At 32.1% G+C, this 23,334-nt stretch overlaps 1 protein-coding gene across 1 annotated transcript; it reads left to right on the top strand.

The window, feature by feature from the left end:
• Positions 1 to 735: 735 nt before the first annotated feature.
• Positions 736 to 22,936, top strand: LOC100375714 (dynein light chain Tctex-type 5-B-like). The gene is made up of 5 exons (XM_078008414.1): positions 736 to 847; positions 10,580 to 10,649; positions 15,277 to 15,643; positions 16,661 to 16,817; positions 22,393 to 22,936. Exons 3-5 carry the CDS (start codon positions 15,432 to 15,434, stop codon positions 22,549 to 22,551), a joined length of 528 nt encoding a protein of 175 aa, XP_077864540.1. The 5' UTR covers positions 736 to 847; positions 10,580 to 10,649; positions 15,277 to 15,431; the 3' UTR covers positions 22,552 to 22,936.
• Positions 22,937 to 23,334: the final 398 nt, after the last annotated feature.

Here is a 23,334-nt window from a genome sequence, read left to right as displayed (position 1 = left end):
GAATTAAAGCAGCGCCTAATACATGTGAAATTAAAGGGCGGCGGTCGTCGCGCAGCGCGTGTTCGTATTTCACGTAAATAAACAATGTATTTTACACATGTTGTGTACGTCGCTACGAGTTTCATATCAATCAGGACGCTGCGCGACGACCACCGCCCTTTAATTTTTTTTCCGGGCCCGCTTTATTTATGTATATTTGAGGCAACCATTCACCAGATCAATTAACTTTAAATCTAAAATTCATATACACCTGATAAGCACACATGTGAATATAAATTACGAGCCAAACAAGCAAATCTGTTTTTACAAATGTTTACAAGCTAGGCGAAGCTATAGCGCCCTCTGGTGTTCATTTAAATATTTCGGTTAAAACTATATATGTACGTACCCCAAATTCAATATATAGAAATGTTTTATACTGTGGAACGATGTCAAATAGACATAAATAAATAGATAATAATTAATGAATAGGAAAAATAACAAACTTGATCTCCTGTGCTCTTTATTTAAAAAAAACTATTTTGACTCTCAAAATAAAAAAAATATTGTGACGGCAATATAAAATTCAACTTGGCAATAAAAATGACATGCATCGTAATATTCGCATTAGCATGGATACGCTTTAAATCTGTTTCCTGAAAACAAACACGATGGAAATGTCATGACCTTATAAATATTGCCGAGTAGCAAGATCACAGCCAATCACGGCAAGGCAGCTCGGTCACGTGGACTGTGAATTAAGTGAACGACAAAAGGCAGCGCAGGCAGATCAAAATATCTGGAGCTGGAATGAAGATCATCTTTTTCACCATCGGCCGTATTTATTGAATGGCGATATAGATTGGAGGTGAGTGTATTTTCTGAAGAAGAGAAACCGGGCTAGCTACAAAAACGTAGTCATAGTAATGTTTACTGTCTTGGTTTAATGATCGTTTCTTGACCCCGTCCTTGTACTAGGCGTCAGCTGTGGTCTGGTCAACATGATATCGTCACGGACCTGTGAGGCTGTGTTCAGCGTTGCATGCATATATCTACAATTAGTCGGCGGCATAACCTTTCCATCAATTGTGTATGTTTTATGGCAACTTTTATTTGACGTGGACAATATTTTTAATCTTGGTTATTTGTGCAATAACAGTCAGATGTCTCTCGAAGAGAGGGGTTACTTGCTATAATGACACTGTGTACCACAGTGGACCCAGGAAAGATGGGTGATAGTATAATGAGACCAGAAATAAAATTTAACTATTTACCTAAATTAATTCAATACTTTAAACGCTAAAAAAAATATGATAAACCCCAATCTGCATATTGTTTTAATTGCCTAACTTTTTGACCAAACATGAAAAAAATATGTGACAAAAACATAGAAATATCAATAAGAATTGAATGAAATTGAATTTCTGATTCTGTATTTTGGCCAAATTGGGATGACTTTACTGTAAACATCATTAAAAATTGTTCTGTAATTGACTCCCATGTGCGAAGCACAAAATGGGAGTCTTTGCAGTTAGTGTGTCTGTATGTGTGTATGTGTGTATGTGTGTATGTGTGTGTGTGTGTGTGTATGTGTATGTGTGTCCGACTGTTCCACTGCTATCTCAAGAACCATACATCGGTTTTTGATGAAACTTGGTGCATAGATGCTCTGGGCCAATGCGCAGATTTGATTAGGTTTTGGTAAAAATCCATGCTCGTTAATTACCTAATTTGCATGATAATTAGCTAATTTTTAGCTGTTCTATGACTGTTCCACTGATATCTAAAGAACCACTCATTGGATTTTGATGAAACTTGGTACATAGATGCTCTGAACATATGCGCAGATTTGATTAATTTTTGGTAAAAATCCGTGCATATTAATTACCTAATTTGCATGATAATTAGCTATTTTTTAGTGGTTCCATGACTGTTCCACTGATATCTAAACAACCACTCATTGGATTTTGATGAAACTTGGTACATAGATGCTCTGAACTAATGCTAGGTTTTGATTAGTTTTTGGTAATAATCCGTGGATACTAATTACCTAATTTGCATAATGATTAGTCAATTTTCGGTTTTTCCACTGATATCTCAAGTACTAATCATCACATTTCAATGAAACTTGGTACATAGATGTCATACGACACTGCACAGACCTGATAGTTTTTATGGTAATATCAGTACATATTAATTACCTAATTTGCATAATTAATTAATTTTCAGCATTTGATATAAGTAGTTAGCATTACATTTCAATGAAACTTGGTACTTACATACTCAAGGACTATGCAGAGATTGATTGTTTTCGATAAATATTTGTGCATATTAATCACCTAATTTGCATAATTAGTTAATTTTCAGCTTTTCCACGGGTATCTCAAGTACTAATCATCGCATTTCAATGAAACTTGGTACATAGATCCTTTAGGACTATGCAGAGACCTGATTAGTTTTAGGGTAAATAATTGTGCATATTAATTACCTAATTTGCATAATTAATTTTCAGCTTTTCTACTGATATCTAAAGTACTAATCATCATATTTCAATGAATCTAGAATTATGCAGACCCAATTAGTTTCCGGTAAATATTTGTGCATATTAATCACCTAATTTGCATAATTAACCAACTTTCACACTGATATCTCAGGTACTATACATCACATATCAATGAATGTACATGGATGCTGTAGGACAATAGACAGACCTGAATAATTGTGGGTTAAAATCTGTACATATTAATTACCTAATTTGCATAATTAACCAATTTTAAGCTTTCACACTGATATCTAAAGTACCGTAAAAACTCCAAAATTTCGACTGGTTTTAAATAATTTGTGTTAGAAATGTGACGTGTTTTTAGAGTCAAAATTAAGGTGCATTTTCGGACGGTCGAATTTTTCAGAATAGAAATCAGCAAAAAAAAATGGGGATGATAGACAGTGTGCTTCATTAGTTTTTAAAAAATGCAATGTCCGTCAATTGACGTAAACTTCCTCATGTTTCACGGTAAAAGCAAAGGTCGTGGCCGAGTTGTAACTCAAAATCTAAACAAAGTCATCAATCAGTGAGTATTATGACAAGCAAAACAAAACATCAAGACGCGGAGAAGAGGTCAGCACAAAACTAATAGGTCAAAAGACAAAGCTGTCTCGCACTACCTAGGAAAACTTGCGAATGTTCGAAGTACAGGTACCCATTGGACAAAAGATACATGGAAGTTTAGCAAATGATCTCCCCGACCCAGTGCAATGTATCCGGTTAGAATCAAAGCTCACGTGTCCCTTATTTGAGCACCGTACCGGTGATTTGAGGGACCAAATTCTGCCGTAAATTCGCCCTTGGATTAAAAAATATAATGGGATTTAAGAAAATAAAATGGGACTTTTAAGGTGTATTTTGGCGTCATTTTTCGGACATTTCAATCAATCCTGCCGGCTAAAATAGAGTCTAAGTTTTACCGTAGTCATTGACGTCTGTCTATTCAAGAGTACACGTGTATGATTTTTATCGTGACTAGCGTGAGCGGGTAAGCTTCCTTTCGAGAATGAGCTGTTATCACTGTGAACAATGTTAAATTATTCTTCAGATGACCAGTTTATTTTTTAAAAACAACTAATTTTTTTATTTAAAAAAAATCATGCCGTTTTCGCATCATCCAGCTTTTTGATTGGTTAATTAGCGATTTGACCTATTTGACCTAAGAGAACATGGCGGATATCCTACAGCATCAAACGTTTATACGAGACCGGAATCATTCGCTTACGATGAAACTAAGTTGACTTTTATTTGTATTTCATAACCATTCAACAAATTTATTTTGTGTACATTATTATAATCACTACTGAGTACAGTAATAATCAACAATTCAGAAACGCAGCATGCCGAGATTTTTGTGTTCGTTTTTATTTGAAACTTCGTTTATTTAGAATATATTTTCGTTACCAATAAAATAAAAATCTCTCAGTCAATCAGAAACCCGGATTCATGCCTTTGAGGAAGGTCCCGTTTGAACGCTCACATCGGTTTTTTTTTCGTTTGGGGGAAAACTAAAACTGGTCGCAATTTTCGAATAAGAATGAGTCGGCAATTTTTAGTGGAGTCGAAAATTTGGAGGTAAATAAAACACCGAAACCCGGCAAATAAATAGGCGGTCAAATTTTTAGAGGGGTCGAAATTTTGGAGTTTTCGCGGTGCTAATTATTCCATTTCAATGAAACTTAGTACAAAGATGCTCTAGGACAATGTACAAACCTAATTAGTTTGGGGTAAAAATCTGTTCATATTAATTCCCTAATAAGCATAATAATTCATAATTTTTTGGTTCTAATCACATTTCAATTAAACTTGGAGACATAGATTTTCTGTTACATTGCGCAGACCTCATTAGTTTTACACTCAAATCTGGTCATATTAATTTTCTGATTTGCATAATTAGTTTTCAGCTAAGTAATTTCGAATTATATTTAATGTGTCTCCAATACTCTCAGCACATGGGAGTTCTTTCTAAGCTTTCTTTGATTTTTATTTATTTTTCCATTTATCACACTGTATCCACAGTTTGTTATGTAGCACAAAGTATTAAATGTTGCCGCTGAAGGCAACGATAATTATAATCTGTGTTTAAATGCTATCGTAACGCAATTTATTTTTTAGCCCTACTACAAGTTTGAATTTGACTATTGTATTGGAACACTTCAGGTCACTTTAAAAACGTTGCTTTGCAAATAAGACACGTAGAAGTCAAAAATTTGTAGTAAGGATTCAAGGATTATGTAAATTGTACTGATTTGGATTAATTTTGACAACGTCTGCTTGTTTGGATATTTGTAAAAGAATCTAATATTTTGATTTCCGTTTGTTTTGTAGGATTGAGTAAAGTCACACTTTGTTTCTCTATTTAGTGTTGGTGTATGCCAGTAACGTCCCAAGTTATGTACAGATATAAAAGTCATAGTTTTCTCATCACTATTTTATTATTTACATTTTTATTTTATACTATTTCTAGTTCTCTCATTCTACTACCATTACCCATCTTTCCTTGGCTCCCTATGCCAGTCGTTCCAGACAAAAACGTGAAATTGAATAACCTATACCAGTAACCCAGTAATTGGATGCCCCTTCCCAGATTCTGGTTTATTATGATTTAAACAAAGTTTTTTTTTTTTCAATGATTTTTAAATATGTGTATATTTGTAATTTTCGTCATAATTGATGAAATTGTTGAGATCCCATTCCAGATATAAGATACTTTAGCTCAAAAAAGAGACCCACGTCTGGTGTATACAGCTTTCTGATTACAATATACTTTTAACGTTGCAATCAATTCCTGAATATTTGTGACTCCATTCGTATTACGATAATATGTTTTGATTTTCAATAAATCATGTTTTCCATTTACACTAATTGAATAAAGAGAATAATGAAAACATCAATCGGATATGTATCGCCAATAACATTACTGCATGGTCACTGGTTTTAGTTATTTTAAATAAATTGGATTACTTGGATTGTTGATTCCAATTGCGCAAATGCTACATGTGTTGTTATTTTATTTAAAATGTTCTTTTATGTTTTTCTGTTGAAAAGTGACTGATCCCTCAATTTACTGTTTTTACCAAGTTTATTTGTGTTTTGTTGTACATTTTGACATCCTGAGGCGAATGATACATGTATTTACAACTATCACGAAATTATTATGGCTTGTGTTCAGCAAAATAAAATAAATAAATTTTTATTTTATGCATATTTTTCCATGGAAATTAGCTTGATCATGTTGTTTTGGTTTAATTCACTTTCTTAAAGGGAAACCGCTCAATCCCATGGATTGCACCAAAGAATCATGGGACACTATTGTTTATGTTGTTTACAATTATGTTAATCTATCTTTTGTTATCCATTGTTATTTTAATCCAGAAAGTAAATTTGTTGTAAAATTAATCTTAACTGGAAGGTGCCCCTTTAAGTACTATGTAGTGAACTTATGAATAGCTGTCAGTATGAAAAAGATCTATCAAGAACAATACCTTTAGATGACATATTTGATGTGTAAATTTTAAACTATAAATAAAAACTTTTAAATTATTAATAAAAAATAAAATGAAAAAAATAAAAAAACAAATAAAAACCTCATCTACCATTCCCAGTACTGTAGAATACTTTATTTTCGCTTGGAATTTATTTTCGCTATTTTCGCTGAAGACATGATTCCGTGAAAATAAAATCCAGCGAATGTATTTTTTTTCCTATATTTCCTATTAAACTCATCAAAAATCAGTGAAAATAAATTCTAAGCAAAACGCCCAAAAAGCCTTTTCAGTGAAAATTAATTCCAGCGAAAATAAAGTATTCCACAGTATTTTTATTTCAATAATCAATATCAGAAACATCAATTTTATTTTATTTGCGCCCATTTGAATTCCTGTTTAAAAAAATATACAAGTTAATATTAACAAACGTGCAAGCCTCAATAGAGTTTAGGACAGTAATCAATTGCCGAGACATGTCAAGGTGACAATGAGGTTTCACTTAATCATTGAAATTCTTTAAAAATCAAAATTGCTCACAGCAGGAATGCAGTTCCACATTGTGTCACTGAAAAACATTGTTACATTTTGTGATACGCTTAGTCAGTATAGAGAAAAAAAACAGTTGCAAATAAGTGCTTTTCAATTTAAGAATGACTAAACGTGTGTAAAATTAATCGTACACAGCTGTGAGCCAAAGTCCTTTTTATTAAGTTGGATAATCAATAATAATTTTTGTATCCCTGTATTTAAATAGAAAAATAATTCAGTCACTGCTGAATAATTGTTTGCAATAGAATTTTGAAACAATTATACCTACAGTGGTAGATCTGTCTGGTGCAATTATACCTACAGTGGTAGATCTGTCTGGTGCAATTATACCTACAGTGGTAGATCTGTCTGGTGCAATTATACCTACAGTGGTAGATCTGTCTGGTGCAATTATACCTACAGTGGTAGATCTGTCTGGTGCAATTATACCTACAGTGGTAGATCTGTCTGGTGCAATTATACCTACAGTGGTAGATCTGTCTGGTGCAATTATACCTACAGTGGTAGATCTGTCTGGTGCAATTATACCTACAGTGGTAGATCTGTCTGGTGCAATTATACCTACAGTGGTAGATCTGTCTGGTGCAATTATACCTACAGTGGTAGATCTGTCTGGTGCAATTATACCTACAGTGGTAGATCTGTCTGGTGCAATTATACCTACAGTGGTAGATCTGTCTGGTGCAATTATACCTACAGTGGTAGATCTGTCTGGTGCAATTATACCTACAGTGGTAGATCTGTCTGGTGCAATTATACCTACAGTGGTAGATCTGTCTGGTGCAATTATACCTACAGTGGTAGATCTGTCTGGTGCAATTATACCTACAGTGGTAGATCTGTCTGGTGCAATTAAACGCATATCAAGGTGACTAAGTAAATACTGTATTTCAGAGACAACAATTGTGACTTCAGTGATTTTGATTTGTTCTTACATATATGGTATACCATAATCTGTTTAATACATTGCTGTAGGCAGAAATATGGCAGTCAGCCACTATCTATTTTATTTTGCTAAAGTGTCTCTCCTGGACCACTAAACAATTGAGTTGTTCTATCGTTAATTTGAGATTCACAGAGTTAACAAAAAAATTAAAATCAACACTGTTTAAAAAAAATAGTTTCACATTAATAAATTAGCTTCTCTGTATTTTACGTTGCGAGTTGTCATTTATTTCACTAAAATATAACTATATATAAAATATATATAAAACTTCAAATAATAAATTAGCTTCTCTGTATTTTATGTTGCGAGTCATCTTTTGATTCACTGAAATATAACTATATATAAAATAAATATATAATATTTATAAAACTTTCAAATTCCAAATTGATACAAAAATCAACACTAATTAACATTAAACAATTGCATAATTGAGAAACGTGGATTATAATTTGTGTAAAATATTATGTGTATAATAAAATTAAAAATCAGTGAATGATTTTGACAGTGATATTCGGATAAATATAATATTGAATTTCAAGGTCAAATAATCAATGCCCTTCTACAGATCAGTATTGTAGTATGCATGTACACAGTGAAATTTAAACAATAATTGGCAAAGATACATGATTGAGATGAGCTAAATTTATTTTTGAAATATGATGTGCGCTATTCATATTTTCCAACAAAACATGTGTTGCCATGGTGATGAAAGCACAATAGATCCTTCACTGTGTATGTCCTATAGGCCATTATATTGATACCATCAGTTGACTCTTACAACTATTAGCATCATGTCTTTCCTGCAAGAATTCACTAGGGAATAAAAATCACTCTTATGCAGTACATGTTCCATGTTTTGAGGGTGGTTGTCAGAATCCAGCTGTTGTATTATTTTAAGTACTGGTAATCAGAAATGGCTGTTTCTGTAATACCACTTGTATATATACCTAATGGTATATATGCTTGTAAGTTTAATCTCTAATATTGTTTCAGTACATTTTTTTTCTTAACTCTGAAGAGATCTCATTAATTAATCTAAAATGAGATTCCAGTATTTTACTCGTTCATTGTCCACAATTCACCAAATATTACCCTCATCACACTGTTTAAATGCTCCAAGTTTGTGTTTGTTGCTAAGCAACTAGAACAATCACTGGTAGTTGACACTTGATCGACTTGTGCTGCAAAAATACTGTTTTAAGCTCAATGCATCGTGAGCTATTGGTATAGCACTGTATCAGATATCTGGCTATTTTCCCAGTAACTACTGACTTAGTTTTTGGTACATGTGGATGGAAATGACTAGGTAATTTGAGTGTTTATAACTGTGTATCCATGGCATTGACATTGAAAATGCAGATGATCTGCACAGTACACTGCTAAATATAGAACAACACTTGATGTTCTTTGATGTCATAAAAATCATCCTACAAAACATAAATAATTCAAGTTAGTTATTTTGATTATGGTGAATTATTAATTTGAAAAAAAAACAACAAAAAAAACAAGACAGTACATGTATCTAAAGGCTTTCATGATGGATGTTCATACAAGTCACAGTAGAGACTGATGTTTATTACCAGTAAGATTTCGTGTTTGATATAATAACAGTGTTTGCTTTTAGCATATTGATTTTCTATGGAATTAGGTTTGAGTTTTGAAATATTAAACTTGTCAGTTATCTACTGCAGTTGTAATCAAATAACACTAGCAGTTCTCGGAACAAAAAATAACTTATTACATATAGATGAATTTGCTGCTATACTGGTATTGTGTTCTTGAAATTTACAAAAATACACAGATATAACAAAACTGAAAAACTGTCGGCTAATGTTCATTAGTTGAATATGCTCATCAATCATTAAATATTTGTTATCTTCTTATAAAGGAAACAAAAATGTTTGCTTTTAATTATTTAATGGAAAATGTGTCTGAAATGATGTTTTTCTCAGTGGCATGGAAACGATGACTTCATAGCATTGTTCGGATAAGCTATCTAATCGTGATGCGTTGACGACTGAAGTGGTTTTCTCGGTTTGCTAGTGAAACTTCTTTTTTATAATACACTTGTACTATATCATCATAAGGTTTGTAGTTTTCTACTCCATGAGAAAGAAATAATTTTTTGTGATATTTTTCTAACATGGTTTGATTGAGTTCTCTAATATGTTTGTCATAATTGTTGATGCATTATACTTGCTACATGTAGAGATCTGAAAAAAATAATATGTAGGAATATTAAGAATAGAGACAATAATGTGTGAATAACTTGAATAACAGAAATTGCTTAGCTTAGTATCGGTAGTACTATTGTAGAGGGATTTATTTTCTCAGGGTTTTGATTTTCTGTCTTCAGGAAATGATATTGTTTTTGTAAATGAACATGTGTACAGTGTATTAAATCCTAATTCTTATTCCTACACCAATTTAAGTAATTTAATTTAATTTTGCTCATATATCTTAGAAGAAAAAGAACAATGATTGAGCTGCTATAGAAATGTCGTCAGTATCTCTTTCCCTATAGTTTCCTTATTCAGCGATGAGTTCTGTCAGTATCCATGGCAACGCAACATGTCGTTGCAGATTGAGTAGTTAATTATAAATAAATATATAAAAGTGATCTGAATATTCTTGACATTTACGTTCATTTCATCCAAATCATGTTCAGGGGAATTTTTAATCTCTATGCAATTTCCGTTTTAATGGATGAAACCATGGCAACCTGATGAAATCAACCGAAATACATGAATATCAGAACCACTCTATTGACCCAATTTGTTAGTATTTATATCAAATCAAGCAACTACAGCAGCAGTCTTATAAGATTCTTCAGATGGCAAATTGGTTTCTGTATTTACACTTTTAACCCTTTTCGTTATTTTCTTTATTTCTACTCAAATTGAGAAGAGAATCTAACACTGCTGTAGATGCTGTACCCGTAGTAGCTATCAACGACTCATGTAAACAGTGACGGTAACTAACTTGTTTTTCAGCAGATTCTTATATCATGATATTGTTTTCAAAAGATACCATAATAAAATCAGTACTATTCTAATTTTCATTATTTTGCAGTAGTTGATATCTGACGTAGATTTGTTGTGACAGTGAATTGCTTAGTTACAGTGTATGCTGATTAATACAGGTATATATCTTTCCCTTCATTGCTTAGCTTTACTTTTTTACCTTATTAAATTTGCTCGATGTCAATGAGTCTGATACTGCAATTCTAATCAAGTCTTAATATACCAACCAATATGTAGTCATCACCGACTCCATATTGCTTTAGCTGTATATCTTTCTGTGTTTGTGATGAACACAAATACTATCTCCATGTTTCTTCCTTTATTTCAAAACATTGTATTCCAGTAAAATATATGAGGTGTAACACTATGAATTGTTTTTATTTTCAGTTTGATGTGTTACTGTGCTATTTTATAATATATTTCTACTGTTGTACAACATTATACATTTCCCTGATATTTTTTGCTGCCATTTTTGTTGTTTTTTAACAAAATTATTATTTACATTCAGATACCAAATAAGGAATTTACGGTGATTAATCTTTTGTGAGCCAAATTTGTTCCCACTCAAATTTGGGTAAATTTTTCATATTTTCTGTAATTCTCACTGAATACAATCCCAGTTTTAGAACAGACAGACAAAATATGACATTGCTTCCAGTTTCTGAAGCAATGTTTGTGTGAAATAGAGCAGACTATAAAATAAACTGTTTTGTGGATGGTGCCTGAAGTTGACGTGGGCACTCAAGTTAACCTTTTCACCACCAGTTCCTTCTTTTCATCACAAATTCACAAAATAGTCCTTTTTTTGAAAAGATTGGGACAAAAATAGCCAAATATTTTGAGTAACTACTGAAAATTGACCCAAATGTTGTCAGTTGGCCCCACAATTAGGGTACTTTTCAAGAAATATTGAAGAATATAAGAAAAAAGTGAGTACAATTTTACTCGAGAACGTCTGGTGATGAAAAGGTTAAAGTATTCACTTCTACATACATGTAATTTGTACAATCATGTACTTTTTTGTGGATAGGTGAGAAATAGAGAATTTATTGAGCAATAAAGTGTGTATTAAATTAATGCTTACATATAATGTTTATTTCCAAAATAATCGCATGTGAAAGAAATGCCTGGAGGCTACAACTCAAGATTTATACGCTCACTAATTCACATAATCATAGGGTGTACATGTATCATTGACCAGTGCCAGTGTGAAATGAAAACCGTGTTTATGTTTAAGTAAAAACAAAACAAACAAATGCATGATTTAACCTTTTCACCACCGGATTTTCTCACTGATATTTTTTGCACTTTTTTCTTCAATATTTCTGGAAATGAACCCTAATTTTGGAGCCAACTGGAAAAATTTGGGTCAATTTTCAGTTTTGACTAAAAAAAGTTGGCTATTTTTGTTCTAGTTCTAAAGGAAAGTGTAGAATATCAACTAGACTACTGGTATTTTGTGAATTTGTGATGAAGAGAGGGTACTGGTGGTAAAAAGGTTAAAACCAAAATACCAATGAAGCACCTCTCACATATTTTTTGTGTGCTAAAACTAAAAACAGTGATGTGAAAAAAAAAATATTCGTGAGGTGATCCTTATCTTCTTTGACATGTTTGTGTAGGATAAATGTTACAATTCAGATATTTCCATGTTCATCCTCATATTATGTTTGCTACATAATAAACTGGTTTAAATTATTGAATGTTGAAACTTTTTAGTAACTGTACTGATAATCAATGCTACCCGTGAAAATAATATGCATAACAATTTATATTCTTTAAAATCAATGACCGGGAAGTTCGTAGATACAAAATCTTAAAAAATGTTAATCAATATATATTGTGTTATAGAGACAGATTGGCATGGATTCTGACATACCAGTGTTTACTTTACCATGAAATAAAACAGTCAAAAATAAATTGCCCTTCCAGCCATGTCTGAATTTCTAAATATTGCACAAAGGGTTAAATTTTTCAATTAAATATAAATATTTATTTTTTTCACATGTGCACAAACTTGCAGAAGGATTAAATGATTCTTCACATACAAATACGACTTTTTTTAACCATGCAGACATATATAAAATTCACATATAAAAATAGTATTGCTTTTTAGAAATAGGGGGCCACTATCAGACATTATATTTATTAATTGGAAAAAAAAATCATTGCGTTTACAGTTTTACCAACATATTTTATTTCCAAATCACTTTTCATTTTAAAGTTGGCTTGAATTTTATTATTGAAATCTCAGAAATTGTAGTTTAATACCGGTATTGTGAAATTATATACGAGAACACCATGGTAACCTAAGATTACTTTGTCCACTATAAGGATAGTGTGGTGGTAAAGTATAATGTATAAGCAATCCTGTTTTAATGAACTATTGAAAATTAATTTCCGTCAATCATGTTTTTTCAAACCATTACCTAGATTTTATTATAATACTTCAATCTATTCAATGGTAGTGCTGAATAGATTTGTTTATATTGACATGAGAAACTAATTAAATCGATTCTAGCCATCAAAATACGTCCTTTTCAAGGAAGTGCTTTATTGAGCTGTTCATTGTTGTCATGGTCTTGGGTTTCCACTCCTTGTATCATAGTTAATAACTTTTCAATGAGTCATTTGACATAATCTGCTTTGAGGTTTAATCAACATACATACATGCATTTTATTTAACATTTCACCTGAACTTAAATTGACCTGTGAATTTAGAACATTGCAGCCTTTTGAGATTGCATTCGCTGGGCTCTTAAGACTTAAGTTTCAGCGACTTTTGAGAATAATCATGAATCAAATTGAACTGATATGTGAATACATGTGTATACAACATAGTGTATGCTATACAACATAGCAACTCCATCAAATAAGTCTGCAGGCAGTTTAAATGCAATGGCATATATAGTGGCTCAGTAGTTCTATTCTTATACTAGTTTTCATGTTTATTCTTCCATACTTAGTTACATTTATTCAATGTTTTATCTGTGATTTTAGTGGAGTAAATTGAACTTCAGTTTAGCTTTGTCCTAAACAATAACATTAGCTTATGTTTTTTCCTTGTTCTATAATTATATGCTATTTGTGATACTACATGTAGTTGTGTGAAGTATTATTTCTGTTTTTGTTTTACAACAATAAAATTACTCTCTGTAGTAGATTTTCGTGTTGAATAAAATTATTATTATATTACAATTTATAATACATAAAACTATGTTGTGTCATTTGAGCTAAAATATTTTTTTTTTTGAAAACTGGCATTTAGTTTGTCCTGTTTATATATATCCTATTTTTATTAAATATATATGAATCATTTTCACTATTTTATATTTGGGAAGATAAAGACAATTCTTCAGACTATGTAACTCCAAATGGCAAACCTTATCAATCCATAAATCAGTTAGTTTGAATATTGTGACAGGAAAAGACTCTCAGTATATTTAGTATAATCAGGAAAATATAGTTGTATGATGCTTTAGCTTTCTTGTTAAAGTTGACAGTATACAACTGAAAAGATATTTAATCTACTGTAAAATACTTTATTTTAGCTGGAATAAATTTTCGCTAAACAGACTTTTGGGGTGTTTTGTATGGAATTTATTTTCACCGATTTTTGACGAGTTGAATGTAAAATATAGGAAAAAAGGTATATTCACTAAATTCTATTTTCACTGAATCATTCCTTCAGCAAAAATAGCGAAAATTAATTCCAAGCAAAAATAAAGTATTTTACAGAAATCGATAATTGTTATAAAAAATAATGATGTTTGATACAAAATTGAAGCTCAGAAAAAAGGATGTGTTTGAACTGCATGTATTCAAAGTGAACACAATTATTAACCACATACCAAATTAAGAGTATATATCACGCACATGTAACCATAGCAACTAAAACTTACTATAATATACTTTAAAATGTTTTCGATACTCATAAAAATAATAATAATAACTTAATTGCAGATGAATATGATTTTAAAATTTACTAACTATCTGCGTTGTGTGGTGACAAATACCAGATGAGTTTGTTATTCTCTATGCTGAAGAAGCCATCAACGCTTGCTACAACAACATCATTATAGTGTCAATATGAATGATCATTAAGTGTGATGCCTAATCAAATTGAAATGGCTTGATCAGTATACACATAACGATGTGTGTTCCCATCTCAAATGTAAACTAGGAATAAAAATGTATTTATTTATTACAGATTTAACATTTGGCTGTATGTCAATAATCCAACATAATATATCTCACACATGCTTTAAAAAAAAAAATTATTGCACTGTATTTGCTCTGTTATAAGCATGCACCTCCAAAATAAGTGCTTGTAAACCAACAGTTTCATGTAAGCTTAATCATTAAAATATGATATTTGACCCTAACCACACCACTATAATTTAAAATAAACACATACATTGCCAATAGAACAACTACAGTATGTTTATATAAATCAATTATTCACCTAGTACTAGATCCTCAGTAATTGAAGTCAAGGTCAACATTATTAAGAGAGACATTGTTTTATATACAGTTAATTTAATTTAATAATTTGGCCTCTACTTTATCTGATCTTAATATGTTTTTCATGTATTAAATTATTCACTGTATTTTGTTGAAGATGACATGAATTATATATATACCATTAATTGAGATGTGTTCATTTCAGAAACTCTATCAGTTAATGATGTCATTATAATATTCACTGTTGACATTATCAAAACCAATTGTTTTTATTTCCTGTAGGTATTGAATTCTTAATGGTTCATATCTGCAGTACTAAATATCATGCAAACAGCAGAGATGTTAAGCTGATGTTTACCAGACTTCGAAATTGAAATATTTGAAATACAGTACTTAGATTATTCAATTTCTCACATAACTGTGGTGAAAACAGAATTATGAGTCTTGCAGCTACCTATGCGAAGAATGTTGCAGGAGCTAATTTGGACAGAAATACCTCCAGTCTGTTTGATTTAAGTCGTAAACCACAGGCGACAGGCTCCAGCTATGTGACGTTAAGTTGTGAACCAAGTCACTATGGAAGTTTACACACTACAAGAAAATCCCGGACTAATTTAGAAAATTCATATCGTATGGAACCCACTAAGAAGTAAGTGTTTTGGTTATGTGTATTTGATATGCTTTGTGTACATGCTTTATGACATATTTGAATGAAACATTCTTTCATACACAAAGATATGTACTAGTATATAATGTTGTTTGCTGCTGTTGTTCTTGATTACACATCCAACCATATTTGTTCTCGCCAAAAGAATTGTTGGTTTATATGCACTTCTATTGGAAATACGTTTCCAATAGAACAAATACAGTATCGGGGTGTGTCTTGTTTGATTAGTATATACAGTTTGATTAGTATATATACATGTATATACATATAGATAACATTACTTTCACAAAATTGTCATGGAATATCATTTTTGTTGGCATATCCATGCTTGCCTTTTAAATAGTGTTACGCTGTCATGTGTAAGGCCTGCTTATTGCTATTGAGAGGGGCACTCACAGATCTCACACTGGACAGGGGGTTCTTTCACTGCTAGAATGGATTAGACAAGACAATAGTACTGGAAGTGAAATACACATACACCAGAATATAAAGTTAAAGCTCCTGGCTTTAATACCTCACAAAATAATTACACGAAACGAAGCACAGAAAAATACAATGAATAAATTCACTAAAATACGGGATTGCCTAGGGAAGTGTGCATTGGTGATAACTCACAGTTCCAGGATGTGGAAATTGATGAGAGTCAATGGCTTCTGCAACAATTCATCAAGTAAGACATCCTGCTAATAAACAAAATTATATGTCAAAATATATATTTCCAGTATAAGCTAGCTAAAAATAACTATAAATAATATAACAGCACTGAAAATTGGCATGAACAATTTTTCAATAAAACTAAAACATGATCCACATTGAACATTATCTAATGTAATGCACTGATCAACAAAGTTAAACAGAAAAAAATATTCATTCTGATAGAAGTCTTTCAAACAAGCTAGTCTATGGAAAAGATCAAGACTAGGAAAACAGTGTACAGTTTACACAGACTTCCCATTTGCTGACAGTTCTCACTGTATATATTTGACTTGTATATTGCAGGTTTGTTAGTGATAAAATTCAACCACTAATCCAGACAGTATTAGAAGAGAAGTTATCTCATGAAACTTACAATGCGGAGAAGTGTGCAGAACTTAGTAAATCTATCTCCCAAGAAATTAAACTCAGGATAAAAGCATTGCATTATGATAGATTCAAGGTAAGATAACATATCACTGGTTGACTGTGTATGGCTTTTTTCCGGCTTTGCCGAATAGAATAATAGAATGAAGAGAAAGTCAGTCGTTTGCCATCATCGTCATTGTAATCGTTGTTGTTGTAGTGAACTTTTCTTGTGAGCGCAATAACTCTAATAACTGATTGAATCAAATTAAATTGTTTTTTTAGCTCCGCTGTCGACTTTGTCGAGCGGAGCTTATCATATGAGTGATTGTCCGTCGTCGTCTGTCGTCCGGCATCCTGCGTCCGTCGTCCGTGTCAATGTTTTACTTATTTGACTTCTTCTTGAAAACTACAAGCCTGAATGCTTTGATACTTGGTGTATATATAGCTTGGGTAGACGTCTCTCAGATTTGTTCATTTCATGATCATATCTGAAATTCTCTAATTTTGGCGAATATTTTGTCATTTTTGGTAAAAAGTGATATTTTCGACTTCTTGTTAAAAACCGCAAGTCCAATTGCTTTGATATTACATATATATAGATACTACATGTGGACCTCTCTCAGATTTGTTCATTTTGTAATAATATATCTTTAATTCTCTAATTTTGGTGAATATTTTTGTCTTTTTTTGTAAAAAGTGATATTTTCAACTTCTTGTTAAAAACCGCAAGTCCAATTGCTTTGATATTACATATATAGGTACTACATATGGACCACTCTCAAATTTGTTCATTTCATGATGACATCTTCAATTCTCTAATTTTGATGAATATTTTTGGCATTTTTGGTAAAATGTGATATTTTCAACTTCTTGTTAAGAACTGCAAGTCCAATTGCTTTGATATTACATATATAGGTACTACATGTGGACCACTCTCAAATTTGTTCATCTCATGATGATATCTTCAATTCTCTAATTTTGGTTAATATTTTTGTCATTTTTGGTAAAAAGTGTTATTTTCGACTTCTTGTTAAAAACCGCAAGTCCAATTGCTTTGATATTACATATATAGGTACTACATGTGGACCATTCTCAAATTTGTTCATTTCATGACGATATCTTTAATTTTCCAATTTTGGTGAAAATTTTTGTCATTTTTGGTAAAAAGTGATATTTTCTTCTTGTTAAAAACCACAATCATTTATGGTGAAACATGATATTTTTGAATTCTTGAATGCATTGATACTATGCATATTGTTGGTGATCCGCTTCGCTAGGATTGCCCTTATAATCACTTTTGTCGTTTTGTGTGTGTGTGTGTGTGTGTGTGTGTCTGTGTGTGTACATTTCCAGTGTTCCAGTGTTCACGTATTATTTCTTCTGTGATTTTTTTGGCTTGGCCGATTTCGTTCAAACTTGGCAGGTTGGTCACACCTTAACCCTAGTTATAAGGAAAAATCTGGAAATTTTTTTTGCCCCACCGTTGCCATAGCAACAGCCAAAAAACTGATTTTTGGATAGCTTCGCGCCAAATGTATCTCCTCCTACAAATTTGGGATAAAACACTTCAAACATAGCTCATTCTACTCAGCTTGAGTGTGGGCACAAAGTTACCATTTGAATTTTTGATATCTGTTTTCATTACCGAGAAATTTGACCCCAAAGTTGGGGTAACTTTTCACCAGCAACGGCTCGGCTGGTTTTGTTCATACTTCACAGGCAGGTCGTGCTGTCACTAATTGGAAAAAAATCCTGGCCCACCACTGCCATTGCAACATCCAAAAACTGATTTTTGAATACTTTCGCCCCAAATGTATTACCTCCTACCAGTTTTGTACACAGTCAGGTGGCATCGGTGTCGCTGGGTGTATATGATAAAGGGAAGTTGTGCAATCAAATTTGCCGAGTTCGAAGTTTTTTGCCAATAAAAAAATAACTAAGGCAACAACTCACGGTTTTTCAGCATTTTTGTTATAAAGACATCATTCTCTATCAATAATCCGCCCAAAACAGGAACATTTCTACTAATTCTTGTGTTTTTTAGACGTTTTTCGAAAAACCTGCTATTAGGCTGCAAAAGTAGAACATTCCGGAGGGGGCGAAAGGGAAGAGCCAAATTTAACGCGTAAAAATAGAACGCGTATTTTGACCTCTATGCGGTCGTTGCCAAAGAGCCCTGCGTCCATCGCCTGGCGATGCTCTTCCGTTTCACCAGTTGCGTTTTTTGACTAAAATTTGGGCAGTACTGTCAGTCACGAAAATTGATGAATAAATTAATACACATAAAATATGAATCACGGGCTAATTCAATGGTCACTGAACACTCCACTACTAAACAATCTGTGGCAAAATAGTAGCGTACTGTATATTTGACCCAGATTTGACAAGCGTGATACAGTTTTTTGCGCGTGTCCGTAATAACGCGCACAAAGGATTGTGGGACAGAGTCCTTTATTTGCTGGCATTCTTGACTTTTGACTGCAGTTCTTTTTTTATATTTTAGAGTAAATGCTTCTGATATGCTCTTAGGTTGCTTATTAATATCCGTCTGAAATTCTGGACTGTGGTCACATTTTTCGATTAGGAGTCGTATATTTAAATTACTCACTGTGACTAGTGTTTTGCGTTATCAAGTTGCTTATCAAAACTATTTACTAGTATTATGAATAACAGACTGACATCCTATTTAGAAAGCAATAAATTATTAAATGAACTACAATTTGGATTTAGAAAACAGAGAAGAACAACTGACGCAATTTTTCTACTAAAAACAATAGTAAATAAAACATTATACACTAAAGAAAATGTCAGTAAACAAAAACGTTTGTACAGTTGTTTTATAGATTTCAGAAAGGCATTCAATCATGTTTGGAGAGATGCATTATTTCTTAAATTGCAAAACTTAGGGGTCAATGGAAATTTTTATAATATTGTGAAGTCAATGTATACAGGTTTAAACTACAAAGTAAAATTACCTAATGGTGTATCAAATGATTTTAAGTCTACTTGTGGTGTTAAGCAAGGATGCAATATTTCTCCAACACTATTTAATATATTTCTGAATGACCTACCCGATTTATTTGGTAAAAAGGATGATGACCCAGTCTCGATTGGTAAAAAACATATAAATTGTATCCAATATGCAGATGATTTATTATTGGTGTCTAAGACTCCCGAAGGTCTACAAAATTGTTTAAATAAACTAGCCAACTATTGTGAAAAATGGAGCCTTGTAGTAAACGTAAAGAAAACAAAAGTGATGGTTTTTAATACTGGCAACAGAATTCTTAAAAATCAAAATTTCTCAATTAATAACCAAAATATTACAGCAGTGGGTGAATTCTGTTATTTAGGCACTATATTCACACCAAATGGAAAATTTAAATCAAATTTATTAATGTTAAAAAACAAAGCAATGAAAGCTTTATTCTCTATACGACAAACCATATTAAATCACAAAATGGTGTCCCCTTCACTGTGTTTAAAGTTATTTGACCAACTAATCTCACCAATTTTAATGTACGGGGCAGAAATCTGGGCATGTGATTTATTAAAAGATGACAATGATCTTGAACACACCTGTAATCAATTTTATCGTTTCATACTTGGTGTAAGTAAAACTACATCAGTAATCGGTATTAAAGGAGAACTTGGCAGAACGCCAATAAGAATTAAGGCGTCAACATTAGCAACTAAATATTGGTTCAGGCTAAATACCCTACCTGATAACCATATACTTAAATGTGCTCTCGATGAAGCAGTTAAGAATAATTCTAGTTGGATAAAACATATTGAAAATATAATGGGCCACAATGACTTTGAAACAATAAAATTAAACCATAAAGTAAATAACATTGATCAAATCTCAAATGTTGTTAAAATAAAACTCACAAAAGATTATGAAAAATTATGGAAAGAAAGCTTAAATTCTCCTCACAGTAAAAATGGTAAACATGGCAATAAAATGAGAACATATAAATTGTTTAAATCGTTTTTGAAAATAGAAACTTACCTGACCGAAATAACAAACTTCAGCCTTCGGAGAATTGTGAGTAAATTTAGGCTTAGTGATCATAATTTAGAAATTGAAAGAGGCAGACAACAACGACCAAAAATTCCTGCGGATGAGCGATTTTGTAAAAAATGTAATACAAATTCAGTTGAGGACGAACAACATTTTATCCTAAATTGTGAATTTCTTAATAAAGAAAGAGGGGAGCTGTTTCAGGAAATAGGAATTAAAAATAAACTAAATAAAACAGATAATTTCATTAAAATAATGACGTGCTTCATACCCCTGGCAAAGTTTCTAAATAAGGCAAAACAGAAATCAGGTATATGATAGCTATCACCTCTACATTGGGAGAATCCTGTAACTATCCTTAATTTGTTTTTCCTATTAAGCTTTTAACATCTTTTATTTTAAATTTTATCTTATAGTCTAGCTACTGTATTTTTTCTTATGATTTGTATTTTATTTACCATACTGCGCCCTCTGATGGCATAGTAGTGTAATAAAGTTATTATTATTATTATGAAGTATATTGTTATGAAGGTCAACACACTGCAATTTAGGTAAATATTTACCATTTCGTTATTTCATTATTTCGCTTTCCAGCATTTACGGGAAACGCTTCATTCTAAAAAATGCTATCGCAAAACGGTTGGAAATAATAAATGTAACAGCAGAATACGTCCTAGCACAGTCACTCTACTAGGAGAGAGTAACTGTGGTCCTAGTACTAAACTAAGTGACTTCTAAAGACTGAATGGTGTTTGCGAACTTCGTATTAGTTATAAACCGACGTCAGCTTCACGTTTATGTCACCATGGAAACAGCCAAAAAACATGTTGCTTGTTTTTGAGCGGAGCGGATCGCCAACCAGCCTACCGGCTTGTTCATTTTCTAATGATATTTTCTGTTCTTTAATTGAAATGTGCATTGCTAACAGTGGAGCTATCTCAGCCGAGAGGCTGCTTGTTTGCTTTAGCTATCATGTTCATTTTAGCGTGGGTGTCATTGATATTTGGCCATTGTGACATGATACCAATTAAATTGTTATTGAGGGTTGCAGTTTCCCATTTTCTAGGTTCTCCTTCTACTGGATGTGCATTCTTACCACATCTGCGGTAGGAAGTAAGATGAGTAGATTCAATAGTCACTGGGTTGTAAAATTTCACAGGTAACATGGATACCTAAAGTAATATAACTGTGTATTGATGACCCCTCTTCCCATAGAAAATCAATACAATACACAACTTGAAATTCACAATAGGCAATATCGCAAATACTACAGCTACAGCTTTCGAAAAAAAAGGGGTAGTCCTGGACCACGTGATATTTACACAAAAGATACTTCTTTTCCTATCATAGTATTTAAAAGCTGTTCATATTTAAGCAATATATTGCACATATTTGTGTGTGGAATTTAAAATTACTTATAAATGTGGAATATAATAATAAATACGTCAAAAACATTTTTTATAGAAAAATACGAAATAACATTTTCCAGAATGTGCTTTAAACAAATTTCTGAGTACTATGCTCTTCAGGGATGATTTTTTTCAACTTTTCACTTGGTAAAGGATTAAATAACTTGTAGATGTCACTGATCAATTTGTATGCAAATAAGTAATTAATGATGTATTCATCCCTTTTTCTATCCTAGATTGTTTGTACTGTGAGTATTGGTGAGAAAAAGAACCAGGATATTATGATGGGAAGCCGTTGTGTTTGGGATACGGATAAAGATAATTATGCTTCAGGATCATATGCTAATGCATCTTTGTTTTCTATTGCTGTTGTGTATGGTTTATATTATGAATAACTTACCAAACAAAACAGTTATGATATCCCGTTTCTTGCAAATAACTGAAAATTACTAACCGTTTGTAAAAACATTTCACTTTTCTCCCAAATTAGGCTTCCCTCTTCTTAATTGATTGGATGGGTTCTTTACTTTGAATATAACCAATCAGAGAAGATCTTATGAAAACAAACTAGTTTGTAACACATCTCCTGATTGGTTGTTATCAAACAGCATATTTTAAACATAACATTTTTACTGGATTTTTACTTCGCTATTTTTGCTGACTAATAAAATTTGCTGAATCCTCACAGTACATGTATATCCCAGCTAATCTGTGAAATCTATAAGCTCTGTAATTATGTCCGATATACCAAAATAGTGAGATTAAATCCCAGTTATAATTATTACAGTCTTTAAAAATACTATACATGTTTATGTCGGATATAGTAAGAGAAAGACCACCAATATACACTACCTGTTGACGCTGTTTTTTTTTACTATTCATGTTGACTGTCTGTGAAGACTTTCAGGCTGGCAATGTGTTAATAGGTTTTATTACTGTGAACAAGCTTGCTTGTATGTATTCTAGTAAAACATTTCTTAAAATATTTTAATATGTACTCAAGTTGTTTACATGTGTCTCTGAGCTGAGCTGTGCTGTACACCATCAAAAATCTGCACCTTAAATTATTATATACATTATCATGCTCCATTTGAAACAAACCTACCTCCTAAATATTGCTTATGTGCCAATAGTTTGTATAAAGTTACACTTGTTAGTTTTGAATATTTTTTATTTCC

Source organism: Saccoglossus kowalevskii, chromosome 9, assembly GCF_978046115.1.
Source record: "Saccoglossus kowalevskii chromosome 9, keSacKowa6.1, whole genome shotgun sequence".
NCBI classification, from domain to species: domain Eukaryota; kingdom Metazoa; phylum Hemichordata; class Enteropneusta; family Harrimaniidae; genus Saccoglossus; species Saccoglossus kowalevskii.
The sequence above is the reverse complement of the archived record's forward strand: the minus strand, read 5'-3'. Positions and strand labels throughout refer to the sequence as shown.